Source organism: Esox lucius, chromosome 3, assembly GCF_011004845.1.
Source record: "Esox lucius isolate fEsoLuc1 chromosome 3, fEsoLuc1.pri, whole genome shotgun sequence".
NCBI lineage: Eukaryota > Metazoa > Chordata > Actinopteri > Esociformes > Esocidae > Esox > Esox lucius.
Genome location: NC_047571.1, coordinates 29,208,158 through 29,221,179, shown reverse-complemented (window position 1 = coordinate 29,221,179; position 13,022 = coordinate 29,208,158). Strand labels below are relative to the sequence as shown.

At 38.8% G+C, this 13,022-nt stretch overlaps 1 protein-coding gene across 3 annotated transcripts; it reads right to left on the bottom strand.

The window, feature by feature from the left end:
* Positions 1 to 273: 273 nt before the first annotated feature.
* Positions 274 to 8,019, bottom strand: LOC105028925 (profilin-2-like). Of its 3 annotated transcripts, XM_010901989.4 has the most exons (4): positions 7,683 to 8,019; positions 5,505 to 5,697; positions 1,440 to 1,484; positions 274 to 1,246 (listed from the first exon to the last, which is right to left on the bottom strand). In XM_010901989.4, the coding sequence occupies exons 1-4, from the start codon at positions 7,809 to 7,811 to the stop codon at positions 1,038 to 1,040; spliced, it is 576 nt and encodes a 191-aa protein (XP_010900291.2). In that variant the 5' UTR covers positions 7,812 to 8,019; the 3' UTR covers positions 274 to 1,037. The 3 variants fall into 3 exon arrangements, with proteins under 3 accessions (XP_010900291.2, XP_010900292.1, XP_010900293.1); XM_010901990.5 differs by having other exon boundaries at positions 274 to 2,174; positions 7,683 to 8,005; XM_010901991.5 differs by lacking the exons at positions 274 to 1,246; positions 1,440 to 1,484 and adding an exon at positions 2,248 to 2,523 and having other exon boundaries at positions 7,683 to 8,015.
* Positions 8,020 to 13,022: the final 5,003 nt, after the last annotated feature.

The following is a 13,022-nucleotide window of genomic DNA, read 5'->3' as shown; positions in this document are numbered from 1 at the left end:
AATTCATAACAGCGGGAAGCACACAAATCAGCGGTGGTAAGGCCTAGTAACACTAAATTGGCCATATACCGTACCCCAGGGTGTTATTGCCTTAACATGAGTATGAACAAAAATACTTAAAAAAAGTTATAAATGACACTGGCCGCACGCCAACTGACAGCATAATGGGAAAGGCATTTGGATGAATCTGCATGTCTTACGCTGTGGCATTCACACCACTGAGTAAACCAACATCAGAGCACTGACCAAGTAACAAAGCAAGAACACAGTGGGTTACAGTTCTGGTTGGAATAACTTTATTTGATCCATCTGTAAACAAGATTATTTATTAATTTTTGTCATTTCCCTTTTTTTTTTTAAAACCACATTTCTTAATTTTTACCAATCCAAATGTATAACAGGGTTGACAAATTAGTAATACTTTATTCTTTACACAATCCACAACATCTTGAGTGTGTCAGCCAAAATATCCCGAAGGAAAGTGCCATTGAAGCTAGTCCGTGCTGGAGCAGCAGTTAAAAAGAAAATAAGAATCAAACAGTAGCATCAGATCAGATCTACGTTATGGCACAGAATGCACTGTTTCTCTTAGACCGTTTTCACAAGACAACTCAGTGCTCTTATTCCAACCAACACCATTTTTCAGAAATTTAGTGTACACATGTTCACTTTTCCTTCTTTTTTACCCCCTCTTTTTATTTTTTATATTTAAATATACTGTTAATTACCGTGCAATGACAGTTGTTGATACATCTTTGATGAGTAGAGCACAAGGCAATGAATTCAAAGAGTTTGTTTTCCAGCAGAGCTGGGGTTTACAGTCAAATGCATTCACTGAGAACAATCTGGATACCACAGTTGTCAAATGAGACTGCAATTATGTCAGTTAACTACAAATCAGTCAATTAGTGATCTACAGCAATCTAAAGAAGCAGTAAGTGTTTTACAGTAATCTGAAGTATAGTGTCTAACGATTACAGTTAAACAAATGAGGCCAACAATCATCCTTCATAATGGTTTGGGGCAATTCCGAAAAATCACCATTTAGCGTAACAATTGGTCCTATGGAAAAGAAAACTTGCCAAAAATAAAATAACATGGTTATGAAGGGAGGTGGATTGATTACACTGCACAATGCCGGCAGATGGAAACACATTGTAGGAGCTGGCAGACTGAAGGTTGGTGCCGGTGCTATTGCAGATGGAATGTCCATGGAGACGTCGAGATGTGAAGATCACAGGAGGAACTGTTCACACATGAATAAACCTCAGCAACATAACTCTATCCGCCATTACACCCAAAAAGTCCAACACCACATCAACGACTTAAGACCACATTCAAGTTACAACAGCAAAAGCATCTGATGGAACACAACGCAACAAAAAAAAAAAAGAAAAAATAATAAAAGAAAAAAAAAAAAAAAGGGCTGGCCGACTCACCAGAGAAGAGTCGTTCGTGTTTGGACCTCCATGTTGGGAGGAAATCTGAAATTGAATGGATCAAATGACAAAGCGAGAAACAAGGGGCTGAATGGTAACCTTTTTTTTTTTGGGCGAGGATATAAAGGTCTGGGAGGGAAAGAAGTCAATTCAGCTTGGTAAAAGAAACGCATGCAACTTTTAATATTCAGTAAAAGGAAGACAATGCCAACTGGTTGTATTATACAAAACCATCTGCACCATCTTAAGACAACCATTTAACGTAGTTTTCCAATTGTTTACGCATTTGTTTATACAAGCCAAGTCGAAATTTGGTACACACTTTATTACATTTTTATTCATTTCTTCGCACAGTTCTGTTTTGGTAAATATACATTTCAACCATTTCGGGATGAACATGCTCTTGTTGTAGTGTCTGGGGTACATAGTGTTATCACTCCAGGGAAACACAGGGAGTAGACAAAAGGAGCAAAAAAAAATAAAAAAAATAATTCCAGGTACCATGACAAATAAAACAAAATATGGGCGCACATAAAAATGGTTCTGGGGGAGAGATATCCGCTAACTAACCCAGGAAAATGTCAACACAACAGGGGGTAAATGAGCTGCTAGAGGAAGGGAGGGGGTCGAGGCTGCTTTAAGATCCAGACTTCCTCAGGTACTCTGCCATGGTAAACGCTTTCTTGTTGAGCTGTCCGCCATGGACCCCTTCTTTTCCCATGACAAAAACCAATGCTGGAGGAAACAAAAAGGAAGTGAACAAACTTGAAGAGTCTTTTTCTCCCCCCCCCCCCGCCCCCCCCGCCCACCCCCACCACTAAGAGTGGGGATCAAGGTGACACGATCTTACCCACCACCGTTACTCGGCATTGCTATTAAAGTTTCCACGACATTTGACTGCTTGCAGGAGAAATCTTAACAGCAATATTTTTTTCCTTTTCTCTCCTTTTTGTCCCTCAATTTAAAACTAAGCAGGCCTGACGACACTAGAACCCTGAATCCCTCAAGTATTTGGCCATAGAGTACGCCTTCTTATTCAAGCCGCCTCCATGGACACCTTCTTTGCCCATTACAAGAACCAAGACTGAAAGAGAAGAAAGAAAAGAAAAAAAGGGAAAAGTTTAGAGATAGAAGGTTAAGGAAAAGGCAGGCAAGTGAGGAAATGGTGGTTAGTGCTCATATGGAAGTGGTGTATCATAACTTATAAACACTGGCTTCGAATCCCTGAGTGCTAATTGGCTGACAGCTGTGGTATATCAGATTGTGCACCACGGGAAACCCATCTCATCACTTTTAGGCTCTAGTTGTTTTGGCAACCAGTTTATAAATTGCAAAAAGGGCATCCTTGGGGGGCTTGTGGTATATTGCAAATTTACCGCGGCCAAACACTTTCCTTTCCATGTAAGAAAAGCTCTTCGCCGTGGTGTATTAGCCATATACCACAGCCCTCATTCGTTATAGTTTACATACCTAGCTATCTGATCTGTATTCAGGTAGTGCACTCCGAGGGCAAATACCACAAACCAATTGTGGACAAAACACATTGGCACGGCTAAATTACTGTAAAAAGTATTTTGCAGTCAAAACGATGAATATTACCAAGCTACCAATGTATGGAATTGTCTGGATTCGGCCATGACAACGCATCGAATGCATCCTGACCTGGCCCTCTACCGTTAACATGTAAATCAAGATTGCTGTCCGGGAATTAAGTGATTACAATAAGCCCTGAAGCTTTAAAACATTAAATTAAAGTACTGAGTCACTTCAAAAAAAATAGCCCACCTGACTACGCACTTACAAGATCAATTTCTCATATGCAAATGTTTAGAGTTGAAGGTTTTAAATACATCTACACTATAGCAAAAGTGTAAAAAATTATCAACCCCTGGGTGATAAAGTAACTGAACTTAAATGTTTTAGCACAATGTTTCAAAAACACCCATTACACCAGACTTCAGTTCTCACAGGGTTACATGACACTTCTGTTCAGCAGACTGTGGACCAATTGAGTTTGTCATGCAGTGTCACATGTTCGCTAAGCTTCAAGTCCTTACTAGAAAGCCAACGTAAGATTGAAGAATCTACATAACTGTCAAAATGTCATGATAAAATAAAAATTGGTCTAGAGGGAACAGGTTTACAGTCTTGAGTTGTTTTTAGTTAACGTTCGATCAAAGACAAATTGAAGTAGTCAGTCTTCTGTAGGAATTACCCATAATGCTAATAAATGCATTGCCCACTGAAAACATATGGGTAATATAACCCATTTGGTGTACATTTAAATTCCAGTCCCATTCCCCCAAAAGGTATCTCCAGCTACTCCTTCCCAATCACTCAGACATTCCTCTCAGGGTGTTTTAGTGGTTTGATCTCAATATTTGCATTTGAGGTTTTGTCCAATCGAATTGGTCATATAAGCAAAAACACAAATTGGTATTAATTATAATAAAGAACAACCATTAACATAACCCTTCCACAATTTGCACTGCAGCAGAAGCTATCAAAAGGGGAATATCAATAAACACAGTTTGTCAAGCACCACCTTGAACAACAATGTACCACTAGGACTAATTAAACCATGGAATATACTAGCGTGTCTGCATTTTTTGAAGTTCAGTGAAGTAAAAATATATATAAATACATTGATAAGGGACGGCCAACAAATCTCTTAAAAATAAATATTATTAACCAGGTAGGTAGCTTGGATTTCAACATGTCAAAAAAAGCAGATAGACTAGCATGCACTTCAAACTGGAATGCAGGATGTGTTTATAACAATCCAGCTGTTCTAGCTTCTCAGCAATCAAACACATTAGAGTCGGCTTTACTTTAATGAAGATACGCTGGCTACTTAACTAGTATGAGTTTGCGCTTGAGAGTTTGGGAGACACCTTTTATGTCTTGATAAGGACTGCTACAAGAAGTTTGTCCATTGTCAGTGGATATGCAGGATTTAGAGTAAGTGTCTATCAGAGACGATACTGTCACTGACAAATTGGAAAGCTATCAATAGTTATTGCATTAAGCAGACTGAACATCAGCTGATCTTTTTGTTGCGAAGGCCCCAATATGAAATTCAGTGCATTTTTACCTAAAAATGTAGTTTAAAAAAAATGGGGTTACTGGTGAAAAAGCATTTTACTCCCCCAAGGGGACTGGGCAAAAAAAAAAAATATGTATATGAAAAGTATGAAAAATATTCACCCACTGCTACAGAATGCTCCAGGTGAGAGCGTCTGCTAAAAGACTAAGATAAATAGAAAAAAAAGGACTATTTTGACGCTGCGTGAATCAGAAGTACAAATGGTAAAGCACAATAGACAAAGCACTCTTTCTGAGGAGTTGAAATGTGTGAGTGCCAGATAAATTAAGCAGATTATGTATATGATGATCAAAAATAGTCATGGTTGATAACCACCTGTCAGTTTAGCGGTAAGTAACAGAGAAAGAAAACCTAAGAAAAGGATAGAGTTGTTGATTAGATTTAAGCCAGATGAAGTACAGACCACAAAGGCAGACTGACTTTGAGTAGTGTACCATATATATTTTTGTTAATCTTTTTTTTTAATTTTTTTATTTACACTTTTGCGAATTTGACAATGTTATTAATACACTGAGGGAAGAGAATACAGCCCAATACGCAGAACGGTTTTTCATACGAAGAACAGATTATCGGAAGTAATCTATAAATACGGCCCAAAACCACAGCGTGCTGATCTGTGATAAAGATAACCCCCTAAATGCTTAACTTCCAAATTGTACTAAATACCACAAATCTAATTTTGGAAGCATGAACATCTTCGCAATTTGACACATTCAGGCTACTGAACATGCTGCACAGGTTTCTGTTTATTAATACCCCAAAAATATATTAAAATGTTAAAACACTTAATGCACTACACTACAGCAAAATGAAGCGCTAAAGAATGATGCCACAACACAAGGAAAAAGCTCACACTGACCAGGATTACACGTTGTGTAGGCCTAAATTCATTCTACAATGCAGCAATCACCAAAATAATGTTGGGGGGGGGTTACCACTAAAAAGCAGACACCCTTTACCTTTGCCAGCTTTGCCTACGCTGATGTTGTATGTTGGCTCTCCGCCTTGGCTCTTTGTCCGGATGTCCATTGTCCAGTCCCCTTCACTGTGGAGGCTGTCCCTGATGACCGAGCACTTCTTTGAACCCAAGGTCATGCCGTTGGTGAAAAAGCTTGTCCTGTCCTTCCCAATGATGACATCAATTTCTTGAGGCTGAATAACAGTAGCAGAAAATCAAAACATTTTCAGAATTATATATTGTTATATTATGATGTATTTCGGAACTGGGTTTTGAATTGACAAACCCTGCTGATCAGGGTTTAAGTCAATACACAAACGGTAATAGGCAGCAAAAGTATTCTCTAGTACATGAGGGATATTTCATTTATTCCTGTCAGAACTATATCCTACCAACAACACACTGCTCTCATGAGTGTTTGTTTGCCCCTACTGTTGTAAATGAGGTCTAATCGATAATGCCAATAATAATTAAAAAAAAGTTACTAAATATTCTTATCACCCATTAGTTAGGTCTGTGTGGGAGAAAGGAACAAAATATTGAACAAATAAGTAGAGGCTTTGGCTAAACAAGTGGAAATACTGTAACAATTTGTATGCACTTTACATAAGAGAACTATGAAGCCATGGCCACAGAGGTTGAAGAGGACTAACTCACGACAATCTGAAACAACTGTGTCATTGTCTGCTCTTAAGAGTTTTAGTTTGGCTTCAAGGCACAAATTGTGTTCAGAAGTGAGACACTTCATCTCGAACGCATGGTTTAGCGCATAGAATTTGTTTATAGTGAAGCAGCCCCTGATGAAATCATAACCGTTACTAATGGACTGTGTGATGTGTGTCAATAAGCAAATTCCATATTACCCTGCAGTTAAAACTTTAGATGAAAATGCATCCCAAGTTAATTAATTTATTAGAATAGTGATGTCTGTGGACTTCAGTTAAAGCCGTCTACTATAAGATTATCAGTGATGTTTTAAGTACAGATTTGTTACCCTGTTTCACAGGATCATGTAGAACACCATGGAATTATGAGTAAATTATAAAACAATAAATATAATTGCTCTTTCAAGTATCTGAATAGAGCACTGAATAGAGCTACTGTTAATAAACATTTGCTTTTAATCCTGAAAGTTTCATTTATACGATTAACGTACGTAGCAGGCTAATCAACAGATTAATCGATTATCAAAATATTGGGTTTGCTGCAGGCGTAAGAGAACGAACAAATGGTGCATTTTGTTAATGCATGATTAATTAATTGTTTGATTACCCATGGAATTAGACGTTCAAAACAAGTAAATCCAAAATGCAATACGTACTGTACTTGAGATGGCTAGTTACACTGTTCTACAAACTAATCTAGCAAGCTTACCCATTGTGGATGGCATGGGGAGCCGCCATCTTGGGAAGCAACAAGCCAAGCTAGGTCCTGACTTCATCAAAATGTGTACGTTAGCACTCTTTCTGCAGCTAGCTAGTTAATATGGTCAATCTACAGTCAATTTCTTAGACAAAAATTGATAAAATGTCGAAATATTATGAACTAAATTCATAGTTTGGAATGAAGTGGCAACTGTTTTGGGTAGCCACAATAACTAGCGAGTTACCACAACTGTACGACTTTGTATACCTTCTTTGGGTACCGTACCCGCACAAACAGATTAGTAGACCGCTATCTAATGCGTTGACAAAACAAGCCCCACGAGTTTGCCTTGACTTTCCACTTGACTGTGAAGTCAGCTAACACAGCTACTAGGCTAGCTGACGTTAGCTTTAGACCACGACACTCATTCATTGTACGTCTACAACGTTGTCTAGCGAACATGACATTTACCCAACTACGCTAATACACTTCGCTAACCTTACCTGGCTAACTAACACTGTAAACAGCCATGTAGTTTTACCGCATCGCTCTTCGGGCAAATGTAATGGTACTGGCCACAATGGAAATTATTTTGGCATCAGTAATTGTTAAGTGTAGCTAGCCTGCCAAACTGGATTGGGCGAGGAGGTAGGTAGCTAGCAGTAACTGGCTTGTGTGCTTTAGTTAGCTAGCTAACTCGGTAGCTAGCTAGGTCCGGCGAGGTTGTGATTATCCCAGCCAGCTTTAATTCTGATTGCGACTGACATTGACCGTGTCATTCACGTGAACTATTGGTTTCCCTTTCATTTCTTACCGTTATGTTGTTAAAAGTACCACCCGCATGTGCTGCCCAAACATATTTCGCGTCCGTATACCCAACAATGGCGGAATCCTGACAGCTGCCATCGGCCATCAGGTTATCCACGTAGCTTTGCCAAGACATTTTAGAATTTGTCGAAATTTACAGCTCCCTACAAACACCGAAATGTAGTTTAAAGCTAGGATAAAACAGTTACAGTTGATTTGTCACTGCTTACGGGTCAATTTAGTGTCTCCAATTGTACCCCCCACTTCGACGTTCACACACGTCTTGGTTCGGGCAGTAAAGAAAGCCAATGTAATCAAGCAGCGGATGGGTGTAGTCTGCATCAGATCACTCCGCACAATGGGCTCACTGGCTTGAACGAAAGGGGCGGATGAATAAAATGGGACATGTCTTGCACTTGAGAGTTGTCTGAAGAGTCCTCACGGTTTTACGTCACTTTGGATTGTAGTCCTTATGTATAATATATTCTTATTAAAACTGTACAGGCAGTTTAATTGAGAAATTCACAAGCAGGTTACATGTATTTTTGTTCCTGTTTTAAAGTAACAATCTCATTCCAGATTTGGACATCTATATACCTGGACGTCTCTATGTTGTGTAGACGCAGAATGAATACCTCTTTATACTACGTTCAGGAAGATCTCCCAGGAGAAGTTTCTGCTTTGCAAGTTGCCCAAGTATACGAAAGATCAGGTTCGAACCTTTGCTGCAGTACATTACATCAGAGTGACGTCAGCGATATTCAGATCAGAAGGTGATATGAACGTTTCCGAATTTAGATTTTAAATTGGATGACGGTGCAAAAGTAGAAATCACAGACCGAGCTACTTTTCATGTGTTGTTTTGAACGCAGTGCAGTTAGATGTCAGAGATTTTCCAATTCCCATGATCCCCATTTTCCCCAACGTGGTTTATTGCCTATGAAGAGTCTTTTTTTTTTTTTTTAGAAAGGACTGGAAATTAAAGATAGGCATACAATCAATGTGCCAGTTTGTTCTCGTCCTAAGACACTTTTTAATGGACATTAGCTGTCATTACTCGTTGTTTCCCAATAGAGAACGATAGAGGCCTCTAGTGGCCATAAGAACATTTCAGCTTGCATTGCGCCACTTTCCAGGATTGAAAAAGGTTTTGAATAGTCTCCCCCTTTCTGGGTACCTAAAGTATTTTGACAGATTATGAATAAAACAATAGTCATGTTTAGTGCTTGGCAACAAATCCATTGCCTGAAGTCTGCAACCCATAGACATCACCAGTCACTGGCTCTTCCATGGTGATGCTTTGTCAGGCCTGATCTGAAGCCATATTCAGTACCTGCTTGTTTTGGAGTCTTTTCATCTGTCTTGTTTTCAGCATCTGAAGTTTTGCTCAGTTGGATTCAGATTGGGTGACAGACTTCACTTGAGCCCTGGAACACTCCTTATAGCTATGGCAGTTTGTTTTGGGATAGACGTCATGTTGCACGATGAAGCACTGCCCAAACGGTTCAAAGGCATTTTACAACGTTGTAGCAGAAAAGACTATAGCGCAGAAAAGTCTCTCTGCACTATAGAATTCATCCTGCTGCTGCCTGTACGTCATTGTACTCTAAAAGAGATACAGTATATCTTTTGTATATGTTTAATTGTAAGGAAGGACATAATGTCATCCATGACAAGAGCTCAGTATTTGCCTGGAGCATCCATTGTACACTAACTCATCCGTCACCACATATCAGAGTCACAAAAGACAGAGGAAGGCCTGAGGTATAAATGTGATCTGAATGGTATAACTTAGTGACACCGGGGATATTTGGGGAATTAACATACTATATGAAATATTAAAAATGTTCAGGCATGTTTGCGACAGATCTTCTGTATCCTAAAAACAAGTTATTCTAAAGTACGTTTTACCAGTTCAAAAGAAACCTCTGAAACATTTGATTAAATATTGTAAGGTAAACTGACTTTGCATGAGATGAAAGATATGGAGTTATTCAACCCGGAAGGATGAAAGTTACATTTACATTCATTGTGCACACAGTGTTTGCTTTAACCTACCCTTCAACTTAATTTAACGACACTGTGACTATATGCAGGGGAATGAAAGAGGCCCTGTTCTGGAAGTAATACTGTAACCTGCATGTTCATGTGCATACTGATGCTTAGCTGTAAAAAAAAAAATATTTGCAGAAATTGCAAATGAAGTTTAGGAAGGGAAAGAGTTCTATCCTGACACTTCGGATATGAACCACTTGCTTTTTTTTAACACTAGCTATATATAATGTGACCCTTTCTTTAAAAAAATCATATTGCTCGTATTTTGGTAAGTACAGGAAAATCAACCACATTTTTGTTGTGATTTTAAATGGTCTGTCAATCAATAAAGACGTCTACACTTTTCCCCCCAAGTACAAACATACCAGTAGTGTTATAAAGCATAAACTAATCTTTGTTGAATGTGACTGATGAATTTCGACTGACTCCTACACTTGGCCACTGGAGGCCGAGTTTTCCACGGTTTGTAAACATTCCAGAAGGTTCACCAATTGTGTTCTACTGGTTTCCTTGGCTCTGTTAAAGATATGACTGGATCTGCGTTAAAATTGAATGCAAACAAATATCCTAGAAAACTGTTTATCTGTAATGTGCATAAAATGAATATACAGTTTATCCCCAAAAAAACCTTATCAAATCAAACTTGACAACTGAGTTTCGAGGAAATGCAAAAACAATTCACCTTGTGCTGCTTAGACCTTTCAAAAAACATTCCCTCTTGATTTGTAATGATCCTGTGTTACTATAGCAACATATAATACTATCTATCAAAGCACCTACTTGATGCAACTCCAGAAACATGTCAGAGATGTTATGCTGAATGTAGAGTTGTGGAGTTTTCTTTCTCAAATGTGAATAAGAACTAAATCAAGTATTTTTTTTGTGCGTGTGGTCTGATATAACACACTTGGTGAAAGATGCAAGTAGCCTATGCCCAGGTTTGGTTATTAGAGAAGAGCAGTACAGAATACTGCGTATTGATGCCGTGCCCAAAAGCAAGTTCCTAATTTAAAGACAGGAAATATTACAGCGCTGTGCATATATTGACGTTGTTTGCTTCTGTAGGCTATAACCTGCATTATAGGTCTCTCTTTTGAAGAAGCTGTGTAAAATTGTGGGCAGCTCTACTAAACTATTAAATCAAAGGTATATTTAGACAGAGGGACGCTGCCAGGCCAATTTGGGCGGTTTTAGACCCTAAAATATAAATTAACCCCATCCCAAATAAATTATTATATCAGTCAAAATACTTTCTCTGTGATTTTTGTTTTGCTGTTTTGCGTTTTATTTTGTTCATTTTAAAAAAAAATCTTACAAATGCAATGGATGGAAATTGTTTTACACAAGTTGCAATTTGTGAGATTCGACTTCCGCGATAGGCCACACATCATAACCTATTAAAGTGATCCGACAAGAAAACTAGCCAAAACTTTCTATCAGACCCTTAGAGGAGACTAAGATCTTTCATTTGTAAGACAAATAAAAAGGAGTTATAGTGTAATTCAACAAAATAGTAAGGTAGTGGCCTAATAGGGGGTCAACCAACATCAACCAATAGGTAATTGAAAGTAGCCTATAAATATTTCCACTGAAATTTCTGAAAATATAATTAATGATGTGCTAGCTAACATTTTATCATAAAACATTGATGACTTGATCAAATGATAATTCGGTACAATATGTATTTCAAAAAATTGCTGCTGCAAATGCCGATAACAGTGTTCTACGAGATTCGTTCAATTCTTCCAGTTAGGAAGCAAAAGCAATTGTGAATCAATGTTACCTGTTTTGGTGCCAACCATGACCAAGAAAAAAACTTATTTTGTTAGATTTCACACCTGTTGTTACTCTAAAAATACATGATGAAAATATGTTTTCGGGACTTAAAGAAAAATCCTAGGGGATATGACATGATTGTTTAAACGCCTTCTGCCATAACAGGACAATGCATTTTTGTCAAAAAAACATGACAACACAGAACAAGTGATTACCTACATGTTTTTGGTGGACTACCATGGTTGGCTATAGCCAGAAATCCAAATCTATACACAAAAACATAAACACAAGAATTTAACAAAAAATTTAAAAGCGCAACCTACATTCCAATACCTCAAATAGATATTCAATGTCATAAACACCTTTTTTTTAAGTTAGAAAGGACTTCTAACTATAGACTTGATGTAGTACCTTAGATGTGATGGCCTCCACATATACAATCAACTTCAAAACAACCATTGATCTGACACTTTTACAAAAGGAGCAGTTTCTATACCTCTTTATATACTTTTGGCAATACCCTCTCTAAGTGGTCCCCCTTAGAGTTTTGAGTCAGACATGGATCAGTCACTGTTCAACCCTGTTCCTGATTACCCCTGACTGGATCACAACCAACATAAAACAGGCTGCTGCATTCTGAATAAGTTGCCGGGTCTTGGTGGCTGACCACAGGAGCCCTAACAAGAGTGAGATGGCAAGTGCCTGGATAAGTACATGTGCTGCTTCTGGTGTGAGGTAAGGTTCTGCTCTACGAATGTTGTAGAGCATGAACCTGCAGGAGCGAGCCACTGCCTTGATGTTAACAGGGTGTTGTCCAGGATCATGCCAAAGTTCTTTTCACTCTGTGAGGGGGAAACTGTGCAGTTGCTAATAACCATGATGGACATGTTGAGTTGTGGGCAAGAAGAACAGCTCAGTCTTTTCAAGATTAAGCTTGGTGGGCCGACATCCAAGCAGTGATGTCAGCCCGACATGCAGAGATGCGTGTTGTCACCTGGATGTTAAAAGTGGGAAGGAGAAATAAAACTGAGTATCATCTGCATAGCAGTGGTAGCAAAGACCATGTAAGAATATGACAGATCCAAGGGACTATGTGTATAGAGAGAAGAGGAAAGGGCATAGAACCGAGCCTTGGGGAACACCAGTAGTTAGAAGCTGCCTGGCAGACACTGATCCTCTAAACTTCAACTGGTAAGAGCAGCTTGCTACATAGGATGCAATCCAAGAGTGTGCAGAGCCTGAGATGCACATATCCGAGAGGATAGAAAGATTTGATGGTTTACCGTGTTGAAGGCAGTGGATAGATCTAGGAGGATGAGAACCGAGGAGAGTTAGCTCGGACACTGCGAAGAGCTTCTGCTGCACAGAGAAGAGCATTCTCGGTCAAGTGGCTTTTTTTCAAGCCTGACTGGTTAGGGTCAAAGAGATTGTTTTGACAGAGATAACAATAGAGTTGGTTGGAGACAACACGTTCAAGTGTCTAGGAAAGGAAAGGCAGAAGAAATACTGGCCCACT